The sequence below is a fragment of the Molothrus aeneus genome, chromosome 1 (assembly GCF_037042795.1).
Source record: "Molothrus aeneus isolate 106 chromosome 1, BPBGC_Maene_1.0, whole genome shotgun sequence".
NCBI lineage: Eukaryota > Metazoa > Chordata > Aves > Passeriformes > Icteridae > Molothrus > Molothrus aeneus.
The window spans coordinates 47,190,808-47,217,473 of NC_089646.1; the positions used below are offsets into that span (position 1 = coordinate 47,190,808).

The following is a 26,666-nucleotide window of genomic DNA, read 5'->3' on the forward strand; positions in this document are numbered from 1 at the left end:
TTTATAAAGCATAAAATTACTTTTTGAATGTTTCGCCCACATGCTTTTGTATTGCTCTTAGAGTTTCAAGGAGGAAAGACATTCTTCTTGATATGCATAATTTAAAGTGGTTTTTGATTTCACACACAACCTCGGGTGTTTTTTAGGACAATAAAGTATTTGAACACTAAAGCTCCCAGATTAAAAAAAAAAAAATCTGTCCCCATATGTTCCTCTTGCAAACTGGCTGAGGAGGAATAAGTGTCACTGATAACCATGGGTACTCCACAGATAAGCCCTTTTTCCCCACACTTTTCAGCTAGAGCTAACTGGATTTTAGCCAGAAGATGCAGGTTTTTGAAAATTAAAGCCTTGGAACTTTCTGCTCCAACCCACTGATATTTACAAAATCTTGTGGGTGCCACCAGATGTCACCTCGTTTCCCACTTGCTTTTCCTCACTTGGCAGTGGCCAGAAATCAAGAGGATGCAGTAGCCCAAACCTGCTGGAGGTTTTGAGGTCCTTTAGCTCCTGTTCTTCACCATGAAGTCCAGGAGGATCTCCCAATTCCTGTATTTTGCAGTAGATAAAAACAGGGCTGGGCACTTGAGCACCGTCATCTGCACTGTCTTGTGGTTAGCAGTCCACTCCTGGCATGGCTTGGGTTCATCAGCAGGAGCTAAATTTGATCCACACCCTCACACAGAGAAGGGCAGGAGATACCCAGGTTCTTCAGGCCCTTGATTCTTTGGGTGAGTAAAGTTGCAGATGGAGTTAAAGGCAGCTGGTTGTGCAATCTTGTTCTGATCGTGAACTGAGGCATTTTCTTTTTCCTCATAGGAAATGTTTTGCAGTCTTTCTCACTTCAAGGTGCATCACTAGGCATGCAGTAGGGCAGGTCTGAGGTCCTTCACATCCATAAGTGATGTTCTCTCGGTGGCATAGAGGTACCATTTGCATTTCATGTTTCTGATTTGCTGACCCTGACCAGTGCCTTTCTCAGAGTGTTTCAGATTCAACAGGCCCTAAGCATCCTTAAATAAAACTTGCAAAATACAAGCTTCTAATGACATGACAATTTATCATGAGAAAGAGATGAAATCCTTTTTCTCCTTTGAAGTCTTTTCAGCACCAGCCAGCTGCAGCCTAAAATTCCCTTTCTTCACAGAATTTCCTCCTCCTCCCTGCCTTTCTGTCAATAGTGCTGCAAGGGTTCACTCTCACCAACAACCCCACTGACACTGTCTGTTTGACTCTGTTACACAGAAAGGCAGGCAAAAGTGCTTATAGGAGTGGCCTGGGGCCTCTCCTTCCTGTTTTCTATACCCACTCTGATTATTTTTGGGAAACGGCAGCTCTCAAATGGGGAAGTGCAGTGCTGGGCTCTCTGGCCTGATGACTCCTACTGGATCCCCTACATGACAGTTGTGGCTTTCCTGGTGTATTTCATTCCTCTGATCATAATCAGGTAAGTCCAAAGCCCAGTCAGCAAATGTGTGGTGAATGCTGTCAAGTGTGCAATCAGCTTAATGCTTTAATTTCTAGTCATTCATTACAATTTCATTTCCATACCTGCTGCGTAGCTGTTTTGGTTTTTATCACATAATACACGGGTCCATGTACTTGCCCTGGGTGTTCTCTGTGTGGTATTAACAGCCAGAAACATTTTCTCTGAAAAAAGGAATGAATCTCTAAGTGTGTCCACTTATCTCCACAGCTTCAGGCTTGAAAGATATCTTTATAAAACCAGTATGAATATTTATCCATTATGACAAAAGATAATTTTAATAGAAGAACAGGAAACTGCACTTAACACTAATTAAACTAAAATTAAATTGAAGTGCTCTCAAGCTTCACAATACTCAACAAGGGTTCCTTCACCAGGATGGGAAAGAAATCTCCAAGTGCTCCAAGTAGTTGCCAATTACTCCTAAAATAGGAACAAATGTACTTCTTCCTTTTTTGTAATAGGAAACCTAAGCAGATATTTGAGACTGATTTGCCTCAAATCACAAAGACAATCTGCAGAAACTGTATAAAACTGAAGTCAATCAATATCGCAGACTTAGTGATCGGTCTCCCTCTAGAGCACTGCCTTCAGCTGCTGTGAAACAGAAGGTAACTAGCCACAAGGAGTCACCAATGCAAAAGAGCAGCCAAAATCAGATGTGGAAGGGGAGTGAGGCTTCCTAACTGCCTCAAAATGCTGCCAGTGTCAGTGACAGTTCTCAGAGCCATTACTGTTCTTTCTTTCACTAGCAAGGTTACAGTTGTATTTCTTGGTGTCCATCTCTTCTTGTCAGCAGCAAGAAAGCCTTGCTGGGACTCCTTTTTTCCCCCCATAATTTGCTGCTTGGACTCTGAGAGAAAAACTATTTTTGCAATGTCCCTTGGATTTATCTCTTGGTCCAGCTGCTTTTCCAACAAGTGATGAGCCATGAGCGTCCCTTAGCTCCCTGCTCATTAGTGCCCTGGGTGAGAGTGGGGTGCTCAGAGGCTGATCTCTTCTAGATGATGACAGGAGTGACTACATAACCTTGATGTTTATTACTGTTTTATCACAGAGATTAATTTCTGCAGCTTTTAATGGCAACTAGTTTATCTCTGATAGAATCAAAACCATGTGGTTCTTGAACTCATCTAGCTGACTTTTTGTTATGGATTCAAAATGGACCAGTGTTGCTCCCTAGAGAGAAGGGATGATTTTTACACATTTCTCATAACATGTCGGTTCACTAAACCTTCCATTTTTTGTGCCAGATTGCATAGATATAATTAAAAAAATTAAGACAGTTTTCCTTAAAGAAAAGTTTGAGAAGAAAGGAAAAACTACTCCCAAGTTATCCTTCCTAGGTGGGATAATTTCTCTGCATGTTTTCCTGTCTCTGAAAGCCAACCTAGTTTTCAATATGCAAAAAAAATATTCTTGGGAATATGTAAATAAAAATGTGGGTAGATCTGCAGCCCGGCAGTAGCAGCAAAATCAATAAACATACACTGCACAAACAGAAAGCAATTTAACAGTGAAAAGAAATGGCACTAGAAAATTTTGAGGCTGGCTGTTACTGTGAAAGGGGCTCTTTTATGAGCTTTCTCAAATAGGCAGCAGTTGGGAAATTCTAGCCAGTATCTTAAGTGTTTCAGGAAAAAAAAATCCCACAGCCTGCCCAGTTACCAGTCATTCCACAGGTGTGTGAAACATCTCTTTCACACTCTAACATACACATAGATTTGCATGGTTTCTGTTACAGACCAGCCACTCCTTTTACACACCATCTATACTTGTTTGGCAAGAAAAGGCAAGCTACAGAGCAATAAATATTTCAGAGCTGCTGACATTATGCTCCCCTCCTCCCTGCCAAAGAAAGATATTCAAACCAGATCAGCTCTGTGACTTGCTTTACAGTAAATCCCCAGAAGCAAGAAGGTGATGAAGACATGAGGGGAAAGAGAAAGGCAGTGAAACTGGCATTTCATGAGATTGCCCTGACATCTGACACATGAATAAAACATCCTAAATTTTTTGTGGCTTTAACCTTAAGCAACATTCTCACAAGAAGTTTATGGCAGGACAGGAGCTAAAACCACTGGTTTTGGAGCCAGGGGCAGCACAGTGTCCATCACCTGCCCAGAAACATTCCTGGTTTCAGTGTTTGTTAACACAAATGCTTCTGTGTCCTTGCCAGCAGAAGAAGGATTTTTGACAGGTCCAAATTGGTGTCTGGCACTGGAAGGAAGGAAGGGGAGTGGTGCAGGGAAGGATTTATTTTGTGCTTATTTATTTCTAGTTGTCAGTGATACTATTTTCTTCAGAACAGAGAGGATTGTCTAAAACCACAGAAAAAGAGGATTAGCTACAGGGCAAGGTCAGCAGAGACATTATGAAAAAACGCCATGCAATTTGGAAGGAAATGGCTATTTTTTAGAACACTTTTTTAAGTCTCAAGCATAAAAGTGAAGGTTGCAGCTTCCCAGCTGATGTATCTGTAAAACATCTGGCAACATAGCCTGAAGGTGTGACATCTATTCCTTTAAAAATCATTGGGAGTCCAGGAGTTTAAAGCTAATCCACCTGATGTGGCTGCAGCATACAAATACTCTGGTAAGCAGTATGTGGCTCAAGAACAGCAGGAATGGCTGTTAATACCCCCTGGGACTCAGTTTCTCTGTAAAAGTTTTGTTCCACCCAATACTTTCAGATGCACAGGAGGTTTGATGATAAACGAGATGCTATTTCACAAGGGTGAGAGAGATCACGTATGTTCCAGTTGTGTACAAGAGATTATTTATAAAATGAAAGGTGTTATTTAATAAATTTAGGAAGGCTTTTTTTTTTTTTAATTTAATGACCTTTAGCCGAAGATGTTATTTAAAAAAGGCCACAACATAAAAATGGAGAGAAGATCCATAAATGTGTAACTGAAAGGTCAAGGATCAGTAGAAGAAGCCATGAATACATATAAGCCAGAAGCTAAGCCATACACCACACTTAGTGAGGAAGCAAGGCAGGGTGCACACAAAGAAAAAAATTAAACCTTTTCTGCAAGAATTCATATTGTTTGCACAGCTACTTTATTTTCTCTGCTGAAGCACTCTGATTTAACTGCATGGCAGGTGTCTGATGCAATGTGGGACACTGGCTGCCAGAGTTAATTCTTAATTAGTTCTGCTGCCTGAATCTGCTGAAAACCTAACCTCTAGAGCAAAGCGGTTCACTGATGACAGCACTTTTTCTGGTGCTGTTCATCTGAAGTGCATACAAAGGATAAAATCATACTTTTCAGGTGCAGGACTTAATTCCACACTAGATATGCTGCTTTGGCTGAGCTGTTTTCACTTGTTACAGTTCAGACACCATCATCTTTTAAGCTTCTCTCACACAGCTCTCAGCTCTCTCTGTAGAGCTGATCTCATGTGTTCCTGACAGCCTTCAACTAACTCACAGGAGTTGTGTTATTCATAACACTGCAGCCCATGGAATGAATTATTTAGCTGATAACCTTATGCTCACCATGAAAAACCCTTCCACTGACAAGCTAAACCCCCAGATGTGGTGTGAGCAAACTCTACAGATTCCAAGCCAAAACATGAACCAGAAGAACGCAGCATTCTCTCCCCCTCACTCCCTGCTTTTTTAAAAATGTACGTATAGAAAGGTAATTTATGGAGAAAACTGCAACAGCCTGAAAGACCTTAATACTTCTGAGGTTTATTCCTACCACTTCTTCACAACTAGAGAATCAGCAATCAGTTATCAAAAAGCTTGTGGTCTTTCAGCAAGTTTTTTTTATCTGATTACAATACCAATGAACAAGACCTGAATAATGAAAAGAAAATGAAAAGCTATGATTGGTATTTTTAACCCCAGTGTGTGGATATCTTTGAGAGCTGAAAAAAGTGGAGAATATCTGTTCTTTTCATATTAAAACTTCCCTTGTCCCCACTGTCTCAGTATTGTGCAAGAAGAACCACAGATCCTGAGTCAGGCATTTCTATACAGCGCTTAAAAATTTGGCCTGCTCCCTCTTATTTACATTATTCTACCACTTCTTCTGCAGTTGATATTATCAACCTATGAAACCGCAGAAGATTCAAAAAAAGTAATTAGGGAACCTGCAGTAATTAGCTCTCTCCTCTTCTGGGACAAGTGTCAGCAGCTATAACCAAAGCCTTTTCTTCTATCCCGAAACACACCAAGTAAAGCTGACATGGTATCTGTGATTGTTGAAAACCTCTGGGGCACTGTTGAACAGAGGTTAAATATGGCTCAAATCAAGATTACACACTGCTCTCCTGCAAATATTTGCACCTGGGCCCCTCAGAACCTGTGATGGGGAAACAGAAGAGCTACTGTGTTTCTAGTCTGCATTGCTACTCTGTGCCAAAACATAATTATGTTCTGGCACTTGAGTATCCAGAAATTTAGAACTTTTTAGCTGTTATTCATGATTGCTAAATATATTTTTTATATTTTAAAATTAGAAATATAATACATAGACATTTACCTAATATAATTGCAAACTCATGTTTTAAAAAAAAAAAAAACTGCTAAAGCTCCTCTTGAAGCACCAGGAAAAAGATATCCATCTGCTGTTTAAAATCTGAACTCCAAAGAGAACATTTGCTTTGGAGAAGCTGAAAAATAATTAGAAGAGAAAAAAACCTAAAATCAGCTAAAAGGAAAAATATGGAATTAAACCCAAGGCATTGTAATGAAATAAAAATAGATTAAATAAAGGTATTTCTCTAAATTAAATCAAATAAAAGGACTAGAAATGCTATTAATAAAAATACCAAAGGTCATTTTTTGAACTTGATTCAGTGAGGCCATTCTTTTTTGCCTGCAATTTCCATTTCTAAGACCCTGGACCTTGCACATACGTTCTAGTATCTGTCCATCTCTTCACTGACCCATTACATGTGGCTGCAATGGTTTGTTCAGATGAGGTTACTTTGCTCTTTAGACAAATAGGGCTGTAAATTAGCTGCCATAAAACAAAGCAGCCACATCACTTTGCACAAATAAAGTATAGGGAACGATAGGCAATACTGGATGATGAATAGAAGTAATTAACAGGGAGCTTAAGTGCACTTTTGCCATGGTGAAGGCTCATTTTACTAGAAAATACTGAGGCTGTGTGGGACGCCCTCATAGTGCAATTATTTATTTCCAAAAAATCTACATTTAAAGAGTGGGCAGATCAATAACACTTATGATTGTTAATATCAATACATAGCTTTACCAGAAGACATTTTATTTAAAAAAAAAAGTGTTCTATGAATTAAAAATACAGATGGGGTGTGATTATTCACAGTTGCATTTGTATGACTAACCATAAGTTACATATTTACATGGATAAAAAATGCTGTAATTACCAATGAGGCATATTAAACAACACCATTTAACTAATAGCAGGCTATGATGAACATGTCTCTTAATCCTTTAAAATTTGGATCAAGCTTTTGGAGATGTAAAGAATTTCATTTCTGAGATACACCCTTAATGCGAGCCATGTTTTTGTATTTTTCTCCGACCTCTTGAGATACCCGTTTTATCAGTGTTAGAAAAATCATCACATTTTCAGATCAACAGCATGTCCTTTCTATCCTGTGGTCTTCAAAGCCTGAGCAGCTACTTTTCAGAATGCCTTGGATGAATTTTCCATCCAGGTTTGACTTTTCCACCTTAGTACCCTTTCATTAGTCTCTCACCTACAACCTGGGCTGGAAGATCAGTGTGCTGTGCACTTAGAGACACAAAGAAGCCTGACAACACCTGGACCTCCAGAGCTGCACATCACACCTCCCTGTGCTTTCAGTGGAGACAAGGGCCAGCAGCATGCAGGTGTGTTACAAGGGTTAAAAAAAGAGCTTTGTGGCAGTGTGTACCACATGCTTTTACATCTTGGTAGTGAAGGCTGAGCAGTTCAGAGTCCAGAGGAAGGGATCAGAAATTAGGATATGGTTGGAATAGCGCAGACTATTTCCAAACACTCCTCTGAATACCAGTTTGTCATCTGTTCCCTGTTACTCTTTGCTCATCTGCTACTTCATTTTTCAAGTGAGAATTTCTTTGACATTTGACCAACTTCTGGATCCTCCTCCAGCTGCCTTTTACAAGAAAAAAAGGAGCTACAAATGTATTCTGAAAAAAGCTGATTTTTCCTTGTAAGAAAAATACTTCTCCTTCATAAGAGCCCTCTTTTTACTTCTGTGGCTTTGAAATACACATGCAGTTGCCTGTTATAATCCTATGCTTTAGGTAACTCATTTCTGGAAAGTGCAGTTTCTCAGCTGCGTGTCGACATTGCTGGGGAAAAAATAAAGGAAAAGGGTCAGGTACTACTACAAATTGGAGTCCCAGAGAGATCAAATTATAAATGAATAACTGTGGCTGGCACAAGAACTGCTCAGAAATCTACCTAGCATGTAAACTTTCCTGACGCCCACCCTGAGCAGCTTTACACCACCTCTAGTCCAGTCTTGATAAGGAAGACTCCATTGGCTTCAGCTACAGAGAAAAGAAAGATGAACAGAAGCAAAAATACTGACACAGATCCACTATGTTGGCAGCACTTTGTTAAGCTGCTGGATGAAAACAAGAATTCAACTTTCCTCTGGAGCTCTAAAAATTAAGGATTCAAACGAATCAGCAAGTAATCTCACAGGTGAAATGCCAATGAGAAGACAGATGATGTAACTGTAGCTGGCAAAAGACATGCCCCTACCAATCTTCAGCCAAGAGGGCAGAAATTCTGGGATCAAAGCAAAGCAAGTGAGAAGCCTGGCTTCATAATTCAATCCTTATTTGGCATTTGGCTGAAAGTAAGGATATTTTGACTACAGAGTTAGACTCCTTTGTCCTGATGCTTAAGAAACTCTGAATATTTCCTGCTGGACAAAGGAAAATCTGCATCAGAAAGGACATTGTCTCAGCTGCAAATAAAGAGGTCAGGCTAGGGACAGCAGGCTAGGAAGAAAATAGAAACAGGACTTTTAAGAGTGAGCTGGTAAGATTTCTGAGATGACAACAATTATCATTATAATACATTCTGATTCATTGGAACAATCAAAGGAGAAATGTACGTGAATTTTCCACCATTGTCTGTAAAAAGTACAAAGAAACTCTCGAGTTTCAAGTGTATGAGCTGTTAAATAAACAGGTTCTTGAAAAGGCAGGAGATAAAAGGAAAATGTCCAAATCAGCTGGGAGCCAAGCTGGACTTTTGAAGGGATTAAGGAGAGCAAGCTGTAGTCCAAGCTGTAGGTAGATGTGAGCAAACCCCTCGCTGGGGCAGGGACATGACTGCTCCGCTGCACAGCCCAGACTGCACCTTGAATTTGTAGCTCTCACCTACTGAGCCTGGAAGCCAGATGGCTCAGACTTCCACAGAAAGGGAAACCTCCAAACCTTCATAGTTTTTTGAGCACAAATTCTGCCTTTGCAAGAGTGTCTAGTGATTGAGGGTGGTGTAGGAAAGGCTCATATATCAGTCTGAAAGGACTAATAAGTATAATGCCTCTTCTGATAACAAAAATAAGCCATATAACAGTAAGACACATTTTTCCTCTATAAAACACCCTGAAATTATGTCCTTTGTTGCACCTATTTCACATAAGGACCACTAAGGTTTATGACAATTAACATCCTCAAGCAGGAGGTGGGTTTAAACAGCTCTTCATCTTGAAGGAATTATTTTTATCTATTCTATATTAAATCAGTAGAAGTCCAGATTGGCTATTGCACAGGGAAATAACTATGCATCCATAACTATGCAAGGTCACTGTGTACTAGGACATTTTCATCTTTCCTATTGAAAGTATATAAACCTCTCTAAATATGCAAATTGTGGTGGATCCGATTTTGAATCATCTAATTCTTCCCATTTATCTGACACTTCAGTTCTCCTTGATTTCCACCACTGGATACTGAGACCCAAAACTGAGCACTGCTGTATTTACTTGCATTTCTGATTGATCTTGCCCTTATCAAATTCCCCAGGGCGAAATTTTATTCACCAGCTTCATATCCAAAAAGTAACAGCAAAATTGAAGTGTACATACAGCAAAACCAGGTCCCTCCCTTGCTTCCCTCATTAGAGCTAGTGCTGCAGGGCTGATACTCAGATGGATTTGGCATTGGCTGGCTCAAAATCACCAATGACCTCTTGCCTGAAAGATTTTTTGGCTGAATTACTACATTCCTCTGAGCCTCAAATTTGACATCTACAAAGCCAGGACAACCATATGTACTTCCATAGTGAAAAGTCTTCACTTTTCTTTTCAGTACAGAAAAGTACTGTGGGAGAGTCATATCATATTTATTATTATTATTGTCATTTACTATTATTATTCCTATGCAGTCCCACCACCTCTGTGAACTCCTTACACATGGACAAGTATATTCTTAGAGCACAAGACTCAGATGTCTGTTAAATTTATTGTGCCTGATACCAGCAACTTTTCCCCTTCTGCAGTGTCATATACTCAATTGTGATTCGAACCATCTGGATGAAGAGCAAAGCTCAGGCTGTCATCATATCCAGCTGTCCTGGTGAGTCTCAGCATACCTGTGACTCCAGCTTTGTGATACAATTCCAGCTGATCCTCACAAATCTGGGAGTGCTTGGACATGCACATGTCATGTTGGGCCCTCATTGCTGTGGTGGGAATGGGGTTTCTGTATTTGTTCATTCATAACTCATTTCTACATTATTTACCTTCTTTCCTTTGACACTAAATTCTCTTTAGAGGCATAATAGGAAACATCTGTGAGAAAATTAATAAAAAGTAAAACTACTTATTCTAGAAGTTAGAATTCCTATTCCTAGAAATTTGTTCATTTCCAGAATAGTTTTTTCCTAGCATATACTCAGCAACACTTTTTCTGTGTCTTCACAGGTCCTTGCAAGTCTAAATTTTGCTCAGGATCAGAAATTCCTGGCCACAGAAAGTTATAAAATGATCAGAGTATTCCATCCCAAGACTGCACATGCCTCAATGCTTTGGGGAGATCTACTCTGCCTACTTTTTCCCTTTTATTTGGGTGGCTCAGGTTTTGATTGACTTGTGAAGGTCCAAATTTCAGGAACTACTGAGGTCCTAAGTGACACCAGGGAAAGATGAGATTGTGTATTCCTGTCCTGCCTGTCAAGGTACACACTGACACATCCACACACCAGTCCTGTTCTTTCACTAGCTGAACTGTTCTTTTCCCAGGTGGCAAAACCTCCCGTGGCTACACCAGCCGTGGGTTCATATCCAGGGCGAAGGTAAAGGCGATCAAGTACAGCATTGTAATTATCCTTGGTAAGTGAAAAGCCCCAGAGCTGGGAGCTAGGGTGGATGCTGACATTAGGAAGCTGCTTTTCCTCAGCAACCTCTGTCATCAGCAGACAAAGTAGATAGCTTGGAGAAGGAGCTTTACTCAGACACCTGACTTGCCTTCTGATCCCGTCCTTCCCCTCTTTTCTGGCTGATATGTTTCTATTTTAGGTATCTGACATAACCCTTGAATTAAATTAGATGCACAGCCCCTCGCGTACATAAAGAAAGTAAAGACACAATGTCTAAAAGGAAGAAAGGAAGAGAACATCTCTTTCCTAACTAGACTATCAAAAGATTTGGCAACTGAGTTGTATTTTAGGGTTAGAGACACTGTATGGCCTGTGAGCTGCTGGGGTGATGCAAGGGAAAGAAGAAAGGTGAGATGTGCAGCAATTGTATTTAATGTCACAGGTGTGTTGCCTGCCCAGATGGAAAGAATGAGCTCTCCTTTCCCAACTGGGCAGCAGATGACTTAGTGCAGGTGTTCTCTGTCTCCCAGGGAAATGACATTATTCTGATGCAATTAGGAGGCTGATATTCTATCTCAATAAATAAAGGCAGCATCACACAGAGCTTGTGATTAGCTGCCAGAGACATGCAGGAAAGGAACTAAAACTGTTTACTCCCAAGGGCTGACAGTCATCCCTTGACACTGAAAAAGAGATTGCTACTCTTTCCAACACTGCAAAATCCAGATTGGAGACTATTGTGATAACAGCTACTTGAGTAGCTTAGCTCACTGTCTAGTGGCAGCATCTGCAGACATGAGAGAGGCCAGTATGATTCATATTTTCCACAAGCCCAAGAACAGCTTCTCTGCATCTGAACTTTTCTGCGTGGCAATCAGAGAAAGCTTTTGGCAGACACAACTACTACTGCAAGGCCATCAGATGCTGAGAGTTCACATGGATGCTCAAGTATTTCAGCAGACCTTGATAATATTAGGCACCCAGTATCTCTTGATGTGCAAACAGATTGACACCTAACATCCATGGATTTTCTTAAAGCCACATAAAATTCTGCACAGTGAGTGCTATGATCCACACTCTGGCACTGTGTATTGCTAGTTTGCATATATCTATGCACAGACATCTCCTGTTTGGTTGTTCTAGAAAACAGGAGGGGAGCTTACCTCTTCCTTGCACTTTTAGTGAGCACTCAGCTGACTGCCAGTGAAGAAATTCTGATTAATGAGACAAGAAAACAGGCACGGGGTTACTCTGCTGTCTCATCTGAGTCAGGATGTCATCATGTGTCTGATTTCACAATTACCTGTATGTTTGCAACCCAGATATTTATGACTTAGTTGAGTGAACTGCCTGTCCCAGCATTTCTATGCAAATCCTGAATCAAAGGCCTTTGTGAGAAGAGACAGCATAGAAATTTGTGAGACAGATTTATTCCCTATGCCTGCAAGTAAAGCTAGATCCGTGGCTAACCTTTTTTCCCTATCACCTCTGAACAAAAGCAGAGGCTATGAGCAGTACAGTCCTCTCTTCCCCTCCTCAAATTCATCTCTCAAATGGCAGTACAGGAAATCAGGAGAATCTTCCCACACACTCCATGTACACAGTGTTTCCATCCAGCATGCCAAGTGACATGTTGGTTTGCCATAATGCAGTGTGAAAGGGTGTTATTCCTTGCTCCTGGGTGTTTGAGAACATTATTTTAATAGGTGGCTGTGACAGGCAGCGCTGTCACGGAGCAGCACTTTGGCTGTGTGTACATTTAGATTGGCTGCTCACTCTGGGGACCATTAAAAGAGCACTTCACTATAACTGATGATGCTTTAACTGGCTACCTATTTACCCTTTATGTGTTGTGTAGTGTTCAGAAGTGTCTCAATATGTCTAGAGGGAGCACTCTAAACACTTAGAGAAACACACATAATATATTTTATAGGCATTAAAATAAAAATAAAGACAAATAAAAGCACAATCTAATAACTATTCTCTTAAATAAGATCCTGAATGGGGAGAGGTGTTTTTTTTTGCATGAACAAATATTTATGTGTTATGACAGTTGCTTCATGAATGTGTAATTACTTCCCTAAATTGCTAAACTACCCAGTATCAAGCTCTTCCTCTCTCTGTCTCGTCTGCAGCATTTATTCTCTGTTGGAGCCCTTACTTTCTTTTTGATATCCTGGACAACTTCAACATACTGCCTGAGACCAAAGAGCGCTTCTACGCATCTGTGATTATTCAGAACCTGCCAGCCTTGAACAGTGCCGTCAACCCCCTCATCTACTGCTTCTTCAGCAACAGCCTCTGCCCCCCTTCTGAGTATTGCTCCTTTACTGTCACTCTGACTACCCCTAAGAAGGGAGGGAACACATAAACACAGTCCCTAAACTGATTAACTATTTTTGACTCCTTTAATTCTGACCATTCTTTATTTTTTTTGTAGGGAAAGAAGAACTCAAAGGCTGGGGGGGACTTTCCGGGAAAGGAGCGATGGAGGGCAGGAGATGCAAGTCCTGTCAAAACCAGAATACATCTAGCGCAGACAATGTTCTGCAAAGCCACACTGACACCTGTACAGAGGAAAACAGAGGTCCCCCACAAGCCCTGTGCATGGTGAAGTGGATGGACATTGACTGGCAAGAGCCTGCACCTTGTGCTCCTTGCACCTTGCAGCACACGTGTTTTGGGTGGGCAATGCAGCCTCACCAATTGCACGCTGCCAGTGCCAAGCTCAGTATGAGAGGTTTGCATGCCTCTGTTGTGAGGTTTCATCTTGACCCTCTGTTTAAAGCAAGCTGTAATCTATGTGCTCCAAACAGAAAAAAAAAATGTAAATGGTGTCTAGTCAGAGTCTTCTCTATTTTTCAGGAGTCACTAAAAGCCATCTACTGCACCATCTGGCTCTTATAACCACTAGAGTGTTTACAAGCAATTACAGAGCAAGGACCCCAGCTAAAATGAAAACACAAGCACTTTCCCAATGAGAAAACACCATTGTCACTCTGTGTAATTATATCTGGGTTTCATACGGAGCCACTTACAAAATTATAGCCAGAGAAGAGGGGAATGGGTGGCTGAGATTGTGCCTGCCACATCACCTGGCCCAGCTTCTCAGATCACACCAGCAGCACTGTCCCTGTACCTCTTCCTCCCCTTCCAGCGTGTTGTTTCCCTGCTGTCCTACCTTGGCACATCAGTGGCACCCCATTGTCCCAGCAGGACACACATGACACATCTGGACAACCATTTATTTCTGGGCTACTGAATGGTTCACCAGCCCTCCCCAGACCCCATGGTGCACCCCACATATAGATCCTTCCACACTTCTGTGGCAAAGGCCCTGAGCAGCTTCTTCAGGATCCTATGGGGAGCTGCCATGCAGGGCACTTAGCCAGTGCAGGTCTTTCTCACCACCCACATGGCAGCATTTCCCTATCCCATACCACTGTAAATCATCCTTGTCACTTAAATCATGCAGGGAACCACACACATCTTTGCACAAACTCAGAGCTGGAAAAAGACCCAAGCGAAACCACAAAACTCGAATTACATTTAGAAAAAATAATCTGTTGATTATTTTGGTCCAGTCTTGTGAACTCATTATAGATTTCACAGAGGACCAATGCTCAGGCAGAACTTTGCTGCTGAGCGCCCAAACACCTGGGCATCCCCTTTCCCAGCCCTCTGGGTATCTTCCCACCACACTGCTCTCAAAAATAAGAAAAAATTTCTCATGCAGGTGTGTGTGTGGGGGGGGGGGGGTGATATTAACTTCAATGTTCATTTTACTACAAGGCAGCTTGAAGCGTTTGTATTAAAAATGCACTCCAACCAGCTGTATGGCAACTGAGTTTGTTTCTGCTCAGTGGAAAAAATTATTTTTGCTTAAGTGGACTCAGTTTAAAAAGGGGTTTTTATTATTATGATCTTTTGCAATGAGTTTGTTCCCTGTAAAGCAAGAACTGAATAAAATTTATTTATAATTGCCTATATTACAAAAATACATTTTCCTAAGTAGGAGACATATAAAATCATGGGGCTTTATGTTCTCAGGAAAATAAATAAGGTATCTCTTTTTATTACCATGAAGTTCTGTTATTTAGACTCTATGTCTAAATTTTGCTACTGCTTAATTAAAACTATGAATCTGCAGCAGCCTTTACTGCAGTGACCTTGGATAGGCTGTATATAAGAACAAGACAATATTTTCTTCCCATGGGCATGTAATAACTTTCCTAAAATTGGACTGCTTTGTTTAAGCTTCATAGATTGTAGATTTTAGATTTTTCATCTGATAAATGTACACTCACTACCTACTTTTGAACAATTAATGGAGTTTTTAGACTCAATACCTGGAAATCAGATAGCATTTCTGAGCAGTACTTTGATTTGCAAATTTAGTATGACTCAATCCCACTAAAATTTACATAATAGTCACTAGGGTCACCACATGAATTATCCCATCCATCTAAATTGAGCATTTGCATGAGTTATGTTGGACTCCGGACTGAAATAAAGTCATTATCAATCTATTTTCAAAGAAACAGCTTTTTGTTTCATTCATTATTCTACTATGTACCATTTACAAGTTGCTCTTAATCATTTTTCCTCTGGACATGATTGTGATGCCTTTCCTCATATGAGAATCCTTCAGTTTAAATGGCCTCACACTGCTTTTGTCTGCATCCCTTGCAAGTGCTTAATAATTGCCTAAATACAGAAATAAATAATTCATCTTATTTTCCATGCTGCTTTCTTACTGTGCAGGAGATGGCATTTTACTACCTTTTTTCTATTCTCCACATCTTCTGTTGTAAAGCTGAGTTTTTCCATTAGTCTGGAAAACACTTGCACAGTCCTCCTTTGTCTCCAGGGAAGAGAAATTTAGGGAATTTCATCTGTCTCCAGTAGATTTCTTATTCTTTGTCTGCAACTCACCCCACATTTGTTGGCTGTTTGGTTGCTTAAAGGTGCCAGAGTTGCTCCAACAGACCCCACCCTTAGGAGGAGGCAGCAAAATTCAGTGTCGAGGTCTGATTGCACAGAGAGGGGAACTGAACACAACAAAAAGAGGGCACCCATCTGGCTTGTCCATGACAGCCCAGGAGCAGCTCTGCTTTTCAACAGCTTTAACACTTCAAGAGGCATCTGTGAGATCCTTCTGACATTCCCACAGTGAACAGAAATATTCATGCGCATGACTGCTAGGACATAAAGCCTTGTGTGATGATAAAGTCCTGTTTGACTGTAGATTCCTGAGAAGCATGAAAAATCAGATACTCATCTCTCAGAGAAGTCACATCAAACAGCATAGGACTAGGATACTTTCCAAACTAACATTAATCCAAGAAAACATGTATGCTTTCAGTGCAAGTTTCAAATAAAATCTGAATGAAAAAGCTATTTAATTCTCTTTTGGATATTTTTGATGTAATTTAAAGTTCAGTTCTCTTGGACCAGATTTCCATCTCTTGCTAAAAGTGTAAAGCTGCATTTTGTCTTTCAGTTTGGTTTTGCCTCGGAGATTTCTGTCTCCTCTTTTTGTTTTTACTTTGAAAAAACTAGTGCAAGGCAGCAAAATTCAACATTGTCCATTGTGACCATGGTAGAGCATCAAAGCAAAACTCTACCTAGAAACGTGTTTCACCCTCCTGCACACTGCCAAACCAGTGCTAAGAGGTGCAGACATTATCAGTCCAAGAAAAGAAAAATTTAGCCATTAGTTTGTGGTTTGTAGGTTTGGGGCTCTTTTAGAAAGATATTTTTCATACAAATATAATTACACTTTTTGAGATGACACCAAATGATTTGACTTCCACAGAGTAACAAAAAAAATAAAAATTATTCTTACACATCTCCAATTTTTGTGAGGCATAAATTAATGAAGGTTCATAGTCCACAAGTTACCTAAGCATTTAAATATGAATTGTTTTCATGAGACTCAAGCACCTGTCATTATAGAAGTATGTTTTGGAATATAAGATATTGCAAGCACCAGACCCCTCCTAACAGCAATCTCTAAAGACACAAAAGAGAAGTAAAAGCAAGTCTAATACTTAGCTTAGTTCAAGCCCTGACATTTGAACAACAGAAATCCTTATGTCTATTCAGATTACGTATTTTCTTGACAATACAAGATGCAGGAAATCAGGAAAATCCTCTTTTAAACCATAGGACCCTATGAAAAAACAAAAGAAAAATAACCCAACTGAACACCCCACAACACTGGCAAGGAATTTCTCAAGATCTGAGCACTATGGGGTAACTATGAGCCAAGATAAGTGAGAATAGTCACTTGGCTCTCTTTACAATGAATACCCTTGCTGACAAGAGGCCTCAAGTTCAGTGTCTCAAGTTCAGAAGTCCTCATTCCTTGTTTGTGCAGATATGTTTCAAACAAGAACGCAGAAGGCATCACACTCCCTGCCACTTCATTTTACCCTTCACAAGGACTGCATTTACTTTTCATAAACACTTGATGGAAAAAGAACAATGGAATAAAGAAATGGTAGAAAGTATACTAAAAAAAAAACTGTATACATATATGCTGTGGTCACAAGTGCCTTTTGTCAGAGAGGAACCATTCCACAAATTAAAATAATCTGGTGTAGAAGCTATCTGTGTGTACCTTCCAACACAGAGCCTTGGTGCTTACAGGAGAAGGGATTTCACTTTATTCATCAATCTTGAGAAATGTGATTAATTTGTGGAGTAAATGCAATATTTAGTGAAGGGTAAAATATGCTTCATTTTCTTTAGCAAACTAATTTATTTTACACAGTGTTTAATTTAGATAAGCATTATAGCTGAATGGCTCATTAAATAATCTTTTGTCATTTTTGATGGCATCTTATTCTGAGTATGCATAAAATATGGAGGTAGAGGGTTAGGCATACAAACATACCCATGAATTTACAAATAGACATTGCTGATTCCTCAGGCTGAGTTGGTTACAGTGGTACATAATTAGAATCTTAGTTGTTGATTTAGTCTCAAGCAAGGCAAATGAAAATGGGTTAAAATTCAGCAATTTTAATAAACTCAGTAAAAATGAACAGAGTCTGAAGCATCACATAGAAGGATGACCTTCAGGACCCAAATAGCAGAAATGTGATAACTACAACACAATGTTAACAATCAATTACATCAATTACAAGAAATTCTGTTGTAAATTGGGAACTCTTCAGCTGGAAATGTCTGAAGAGAAGAAAGCCTTGAGCATCCTCAGCCAGAGGATGCCTGGTTACCAACACCACCATAACCAGTGGGGTCAGGGGGCTAATATGATCTCCCCTGGTATCTGGTGAAGCATTTGTCAGAAGAGCTCTAAGACTCCGTGAGTGTCACTGTTGTTCTCTGATGAGACCACTGGGTGTTAAACAAGAGAAAGAGGGAACATGGAAAAGAACAGTCTGAGCTTTTGGTTTGTTGGGGCTGGTAAAATGGAAAGCTGAAAAAGGGATATTTCTGCTGCCTATTAAGACAATAATGACAGTGGGAAAAGGAGGAAAAGGGAAAAAAAACTACTTAAAAACATAAGTCTGCAACAAACTCTGCCCTCTGGAATAATCTCACTACGAATCAATTCCTCTAATACAGTGATCAGCCTACCCAGACGTTGTTGTATGGGCTGGAAACAAGCTTTTGGGTTATAAGAGAGCCCTTCTAGTTTCTGCTATGGCTGTTTATTGAGATCTATAACCACAGCAAGGCAAGGCAAGGCAAGGCAAAGCTTTCTCTACAAGCTTTTCAAAGGGACCAGGAGTTGTTCCTCTAATTTTGGATCTTTCTAATGGTCATACCTCTGTAATGGTGCAGTGAGGAGACCTAATATGAACAGTATCAAAGGGGACTTCTGTTTGGAGGGATAATATCCTCTTAAGTCAAGCTGAGAGAGCTGGAAAAGCCAATGACCTTTCAGGCATGAGCATGCCCTCCCCATTGCTGCCCTGCCAACTCACATCACAGATTTCAGGAAAGTACAAGGTAGCACCTGGCCTTTTTGATTTTGTTCAGGCTTCCAGGCTGAGATCAATACTGATGAGAGCAGAGTTATACAAGCAGTGCTCTTTGAAGCTTAATCCTCTGTCCTCTCTGCCCAAGACACTCACTCTCTTCTCACACAACAACCTTGTGCTGGAGCAGCAGCCCATGGCTACATTGGTGGCTTGCAGACAGCCTGGATCCACTCACCACTGTCTGGGTTCCCACTCTCCCTCCTTCACACATGGTTTTACAAAGAGGTGACTAAATGCCTGTAATTGCAGAAGTTATATATGGAGTGACAGCAGAATTCAGCCTCCAGGGCAGGAAAGACTAATGCCAAAGGGAAAAATTCTTGCAACTATAAATTGATAAAGTGCCCTTAAGTTGAAGGATTTGGGCCCCTTAAATGCTTTACATAGAAAATTGAAGATAAGTCAGACTCCCTTGATCATGCTAAAAGCTAAAAGGCACTTCAAGTAGCTTCTAGGGAGTGAAAGGAGACTTTAAAGTGATCAAGTAGCAAAATATCGCCAAGTCTCATTTGGACCTCATGGCTTAATCTTCTCCTTGGGAGGATTATTCCAAGAGAGTTTTTAAAAACCTAGACAGGGGAATTACAGATTTGTATATATGTAATGTAGGTGGAAGAAGCATGCTCAGTTTTAATATAGGACCAAAATAGCAATTTAAAAGTGACTCAGCATTATGGTGTTTATGAGATGCTGTGGGTGTCAGATAATTCATAGTAGAAATTCAAATGTCATCGAACACTTGGCAATTCCCAGAACATTCCCCAAAGAATGGACTGGTAATGTGGGACAAGGTGTAGGGTCATCTGGAAATCATTACTTTCAATCAAGCTCTTCTAGGAAATTATTATTTTTGAGAGAACTTTGAAGTTTTTTGATGCAGAGAACATTTTCTGAATCAAATGGAGAAGAGAGGCACTTCAGCATCACTATGGCCTTGGCTACTGGGTTAAGCAACGTGCTTTAGCGTGCTAAGCTTAATGTAGCTTCTCAGATCCAAAATCCCCAGGGCTAGAAATAAAGAGACATTTCCTGACTTCCACTCCCCTATAAAGTCCAGCATCCACTCTGTGGTATTGAACCCCTCAGACTCATCTCATGACTTCCCATTCAAAAGACCCTCACAGAGGAGTACCCTGGAGCTGTGTGGTGATTTAACCCCAGCTGGCAGCTAAACACTACACAGCTGCTTGCTTGCTCCCCTGCCACAAAAACTTGTACGCTAAGAACAGCTCGATGTCTGAAACAAAGTAAAATATAATATTAATAGTAAATTGAAAGAGAGGAAAAGAGAATGCCCAAAAAAAACAGGTGATGCACAATAGAGTTGATCACCATGTGCTGACCAATGCCAAATCTCATCCCCACAACCAGTAATCCTGTCCAGGTAACTCCCCCAGTTTAAATTCTGGGTATGACATTCTATGGTACAGAGTATCTCTTTGGCCAGCTGCGGTCAGCTGCCCTGGCCATGCTCCCTCCTAGCTTCTTGTGCACCTGCTCAGTGGTCAAGCACGAGACACTGAGAAGTCTCAGAGTAAGCGCCACTCATCCACAGCCAAAACATCAGTATGCTATCAACATTATCCTCATACTAAATCCAAACCACATCACTCTACCAGCTACTTAGAAGAAATTAACTTTATCTCAGGCAAAACCAGGACAAGCTGCCTCTGCTTTCACACCCCTCTGCAGCTCCTCCCCGCCTTCTTAGCCTATCTTCCCTCCTACACCAAGATTTTCATGTGGCTTGGGCTTTCTTGTTGAGTCTGGAAAAATGCCTTCATTCTTACCAAAAATGAAATAAAGAGAGAAATTTCATGAAAATGGGTCTAACCTGATTCAAGAGGGGGCAAATGGCTCTGCCTCAGTTTTCTTAAAGAGGAGAAATGGCCAGGAAGAATCACTGCAAGGCACCATACTGCATGCTTACAGTAAATGCTCATTTCAAATTCCAAAGCCGTGGGTGAGATACCTAATTAACAATATATGGAGGCAAGCTGTTGATATGGCTCACAAAGGGACTCAGATATCAGAAAGGGCCTGGTGGGAATTCAGCATTACACATTTGGACCTGTTTAATATTTGGAGCCAGGTTCTCTGTTTATGTATCTCAGCAGGTCTTTATCACCTTCCATTGAAGATATGGTGGGTTCATTAGATCAGGCCTACATCCATATATCAAGGAACTCCAGTGTGAGCCATTCTGAACCATAATCAATCATCAGAAAACAGGCATAATTTTAATTTTATAATTATGAGAATAATTGCAAAAGATTAGTAGTCTAGCCAGCTGGAGACTTTGCAAAAGCCTGAAGGCAATTAAGCTGCTATATTTTGAAAGTATCTAATCAATTTAATTTCTTTTCTTAGATAAAGCAGCATGAACTTCAGTTTGCATTGTTGGAGGAGGCCTGTTGGGTGATGAATAAATATTTCTGGTAGATTAACCCAGCCGTATCACAAGTCAGGAAGATTCTTTTTGCTGGTTTCAGTAGGAGTTGATCGGGCTCTGTTCAGGAAGAGCACAAGACCTGTTTAATGTGTTTACATTTACTATTTCAGGCAGGACTGAACTGATTTAACTGCCACCTCAAAACAAACTGACATTTAAAAAACAGGTTGCAGGTTTTCTTCAGGTCAGCCAAGCAAAATGCTAGGAGAAAAATAGTGCACACTGACATAGAATTATCTAACAAAACACCTAAGAAATGGGATGGGAGGAACTACTGAAATGGTGACAGTGGTGAAATAAGTAATGCTTGCTTCCTCTTTCACGGGTCATTCCTATTTCTTGAAAGAATGCCCTGATACTCTGCTGAAATTCAGTGGATTCAGATTACACCACAGACAGGAGAGACAGGAATATCATAGAATACCAGCAGTCTTGAAACAGCATGTATTTGATGACACTATGGGACACAGATCTTTCCAGAATTTTTGCACGAACCTCATACACCTTCTTGACATTTGTATGGGTTTGGCAGTGGTATAACATAATTCTTGGATCACCAAGAATGCTCAGAGTCACATCTATAGGAACTAAAGGCAATCTCAGGGAAAATACAATCCTCTCCCTAGTCAAGATCAGAATTCTCATGGATTTTACTCCTTCCCACCACAAACTGGGATTAAGCAGCAAAAAGTCCATGCTTTAAAGGTCCCAATAGACAAAAAGTCTTAAACTCAATGAAATGTGCTACCCTGCCCCCAGACTGTGACAAAAGTCATAGACAGGCTTTCAAAAGTGGGCTTGGAGTATTTCACAGGTGTCACTCTGTTGGAGAAGATGAAACAGGAAAGCCTTATAAATATGATTGTCTGGCAAATGATTTTGAGACTATCGAAACTATAAGCGAGATTGAAATGAAAGCAAGCTTTGAGATTCCTTAGTTACTGAACAATGGGAAAACAATAGTATGCCACTGAAGGTAATCCCCTTTTGATGAAACAAGACCCTCTGCTTGCAGGCAGGTCCAAGGGTCCGAGCAGACCCTACCAGATTGGCAGAAGGGGTCTCAAGAGTAATTTTTAGGGTTTAAAATGTAACACAGTATGGTAATATAGTGATTCTTATAGGCTGTATGTAAATGCTATAAGATTTGTATATTGTACTAGATTGGCTAGTGAGAATCAGAATATTCAACACAGAAGAAGATTTATTGTGTTGTAATGGGAACTTCGCCCTCTTACCCCTTTTACTCTCTTATATTTTTGCTCTCTTACCCTTTTATGCTCCTACCCCTTTTACTCTCTTATGCCTTTGCTCTCTTACCCTCTCATCCTCTCTCCCCCTCTCTTCTCTCGGGCCTGCTCCAAGCTGTGGCTGGCAGCTCCCAGCAGGGCCCTGCACCCACACCCTTTGCAATAAACCCCAAGTTCCACGACCTGGCTTCAGAGATCTCTCGTCTCCATCCGTCCCGACCTTGCTACCCCTTGATGCTCCTACACACTCTCTTCATGGAGAGTTTGGGGATTCATTGTTGACTTCTCTTTCATCTTCTTTCTCATCTTCTCACCCTGGGGAAACCCTGGTTTCTGTGGGGTTACTTGTACCATACACTTGCATCTGCAGCCTGAACACCAGACTGCAGAGAGAAGGAATCAGACTGGAAAAAGCCCAGGAAATATTTAGTCATGTTCAAAAGCCATGTCCAAGCCCATCATTTGAGTAGCCCTCAGCATGGCAATCTTGTGCATGCATGAGGTTACAGGCAAAAAGTCTGGGGCCATAGTACCCTGGAGCCAGTTTGGATGCCTCTGCATGCTGCTGCACCCAGCTGCATCCTTAGACACTGCCTCTGCAGATACACCACCCTTCTGTCTAGGAGACAGTCACACCAACTCTGACATCTGTCTTTTTTAGTAAAGTAAAAGCTTTTGGATAAAAGCCTCAGCATGCCTGATTGCTTTGCTGTTTGTTCAAGAAGAAGGTGAGCTCCAGGGTGAAAGTGCCCTAAGTGCTTGTCTCTGCCAAGACATTCTCATTTAAGATTAACAGTACAGCAGTCTGATTTTAATATTTCTATGGTGTAATAAAAGCCGCCCACCACTCCATTTCTGCCTCACAAAGCTAATATGACTCAGATAATTAACTGAAAGACAAATGATTATCAAGCTACAGGACATTCACCAGTGGAGTCATTAAATCGTTTAAACACAGAACCGCTGCTCTATTGACTGACAATCTTTATATGATTAGCTGAAGTCATCTCATGATCTTTTCAGCCAGCAGCACAAAATTCAACTGCAGTTTCCCAGTTTTCCTCTTCTGAATTGCAGCATTAGCTGTCTCTGAAGTTTGAATCACAAAGATTTTTGAAGTTTCTGCTGTTATCTATTAAAGCAATTTATGGTTCATACTATTTCAGGTGGCATACCTGCAAGCAGAGACAGAAGTAGCACTTTTGCTCTAAAGCTGCTTTTAAGTTCTTTAAAGCATTGCTGAAAAGCAGAGGGGAAAAAAAAAGGCTTTTCAAGTAGAGTGACTATCAGGAAACTTGTTTACTACAACCCACAGCTACAATCAGAACTGCAGCATGACAGTCTGATTCATAAATCCCTTACAGTGCATCAGAAATTCCCCTGTTACCATGTTGCAATGTGTCAAAATCCAGAGCAATCCCCACACAATCCCTGATGGCAGGGGTCTCTTTCTATCTAATCCTCCAGCTGCACTTGCTCTACAGAAAAGGGACAGGAGGAAATGCAGGGGATTAATGGGGGACAGGCAGAGCTGGCTGCAGGTGCCCTCTGCCAGGACTGTGTAGGCAAAGAGGGCATTAAGAAATCACCTTCCACTGAAAGTCCTTTCCCCAGGGCTCTTGCAATTGCTTTGCTACCAAGTGTTATGCAATCTGAACCCTGTAGGCAGATCAAAAAAGAAAGTGGAGAAATATCATATTGATCTGATTCAGTATACTTATCAGTGATTTGAAAATATAAAGGAAATCCCTTCTGCTAAGCTATGCAGATGTCAAACAGATAAACACTGATGGGGGCTGAGTGTTCACAAAAGCAGGACAAGGACTCATACACCTTTTGTATAGGTCTAATTCAGTAAATTAGACCTATACAAAAGGTGTATGAGTACAATCAAGCACCAAACTATGAATCAAGGGGAAAAGAATGTCCCCTCTATCTAAAGAAAGTGGTGCTGTGGATGCAAAGCCCAAGAGTAGAAAGGGACTAGAGATAATAATAATGAACAACAAAGCATGAGTGTTATCAGGGCATCAAAGGAGTTCAGGGACAAGAAACAAGGGGTCATTCAATACCCTTCCACACACAATGGGAAGGACAGACATAAAAATCACACCCTTTTCAAAAAGCTTTTACAGATTTTGGATGTTTTTAACTAGTGAAGGGAATCACCATAAGGAAGAAATACTGGATTCCTCATCGTGGTTGTTTTCTTATCAAAGCTGAAGAACTTGTCTTTTATAAGTGCAGTTCAGCAAGCCTTCTTCAGTTTATGGGATTTGTAAAGCAGAGTTATATTCTGCATGGCTTTGCCTCTTCCCTTCAAGCCATAGTTAGCCATAATGGGTAATGGAAGAAACAGAGGTAAAATGGTTGTCCAGCTTCCAACATGATTTTTGCATCCTTGGTTTGGGATAGAAACAAAATAATGATTATTAATGTAGAATCAAAATCAGCCAAGTGACCTGGTATCTTCTAGGACCTGTTGAAGTGGCACAGGGAAACCAGTGGCTGGGTGAAGTCAGGGTAAAGCAAACTCCTAACCTCATCCCAGCAGGACACAGAGTAAACTGAGCATCTTAACAGAGGGGATGAACAAGACCATGGTTGGGTGGCAGGAAGAAACTCACAGGATAATGAAGGAGATTTCCTGTTCCTATTGTTGTCAATGGAAATTCTGACATTGAAATCAAAAGGAACACAAAAACATAGTTTAGTTTATCTGGGAGAAAGTCAGAATTTGGACAACATCATGATACTATTTAAGCACTGTTGAGACAGTTGTCTTATGAGAACAGGAATGAGATATAAAAAAGAGAGATAAACAACAGACTGTGAAACCAGGCACCTGAAAAATTGATGCTCTTCTTGACACTAAATTGGTATAAAGGAGTAAAATTCCAGTTTTCAGAGATTTGGTGACACTGCTATCTATTTTGTCACATGACCAAGGAACAAAGAGAACCAGATTCAATGAGAAAGGCTATTACACTTGTAAGCAAATCACTATAAATGCATTATTGTAATTAGCATATCAGTATTTGGAATTCATCACTCCTCTCTAACACTTAATCAGTTTTAATCTTTGTAAACTCGACTGAAATGATCAGCACCTGCAGTAGCTCTGGGTGGATTTCAGATTAAAAATATCATGATTGCTATCTTTGGAAGTAAAAAAATGTCACAGAAAAGTGGTGAAATACCACTCCCTGCAATATTCATCTGAATAAGTGCCCTGTCATATATTGCTTTTGAGTCTGTCTCCTTTCTCTCTTTCAGATAAACCTAGCCAAGATCACAGTACTGGTAAAACAGGGCACTGGGGGAGATGGTTTTTAACCCCTCTGAGGATGTCAGTTCCTCCTTTTCCTCTTCTAGCAACTGTTCTGGCTTGATGTAAATCTTTGCATGTAGCAAGTAGGAAAAGAGTGATTTTACGTTTTCACAGTGCTGCACAATGATATTACCAATTGCAAATTTAATCTGCAGTGTGGACTGCTTATGGCTCTACAGCTGAGTCACTGTGTCTGCTTGGATCTGCTTTTCTAATTTTGAGAAGGATTTATTAAAAAAAAAAAAAAAGAAGCGCAGGGAGGGAGGAAAGGACTAAACTGGCTCATTGGTGCTTGGCAAACACCTGAGTCTTTTTCTCTTGAATAGAGGATTAGTGGGCATTAATCCTTCCTTAAAGGCAGTGTATTCAGCTGATCCCCATGGGGAGCATGGTCCACTGTGACTATTGAGATGTATTGCCTCAGAAAAACTTGACAACTGGCCTTGTCTAAGTGCCAGGATGCTTGTAGCCAAGCAGCAATGGGCCAGGCTTCCCCTTGAGAGAACCCTGGCACCTGGACCAGCAAGGAAAAATCTATTCCCTCCAGAAACAATACTGGGGCTCCAGGATGCTTGAGCTATCCTCAGAAAACAGGCTCTCTTTGGAAGGACAGGTATATTTATCAGCATCTCATGTGGCAGTGCAAGCACAGGGCCTACAAGCACCAGGCAAGCCTGGTAAGGATTTGCACAAGAGTTAACCTATAGTAATATTTCATGCAATTTTCATCTCAGTTTTTTTAAGGTCTGAAATTGGAATCACACCAACTAATGGCAAAGTTGTAGTAGCAGCAAAATACAGAATTGAGCCTGCTTTCATTTTTTTTGTAATTGGAACAGGGAA

The 26,666-nt window shown here is 40.6% G+C and overlaps 1 protein-coding gene across 1 annotated transcript in view; it reads left to right on the forward strand.

The window, feature by feature from the left end:
* Nucleotides 1-16,175, forward strand: part of NPSR1 (neuropeptide S receptor 1) — a 59,105-nt gene extending 42,930 nt beyond the window's left edge. Inside the window, exons 6-10 of the mRNA XM_066572101.1 lie at nucleotides 1,246-1,447; nucleotides 9,957-10,033; nucleotides 10,699-10,788; nucleotides 12,911-13,091; nucleotides 13,216-16,175. Of these exons, the coding sequence (XP_066428198.1) occupies nucleotides 1,246-1,447; nucleotides 9,957-10,033; nucleotides 10,699-10,788; nucleotides 12,911-13,091; nucleotides 13,216-13,309 (644 nt within the window). The 3' untranslated portion in view covers nucleotides 13,310-16,175. The remainder of the gene's footprint in view (nucleotides 1-1,245; nucleotides 1,448-9,956; nucleotides 10,034-10,698; nucleotides 10,789-12,910; nucleotides 13,092-13,215) is intronic.
* Nucleotides 16,176-26,666: the final 10,491 nt, after the last annotated feature.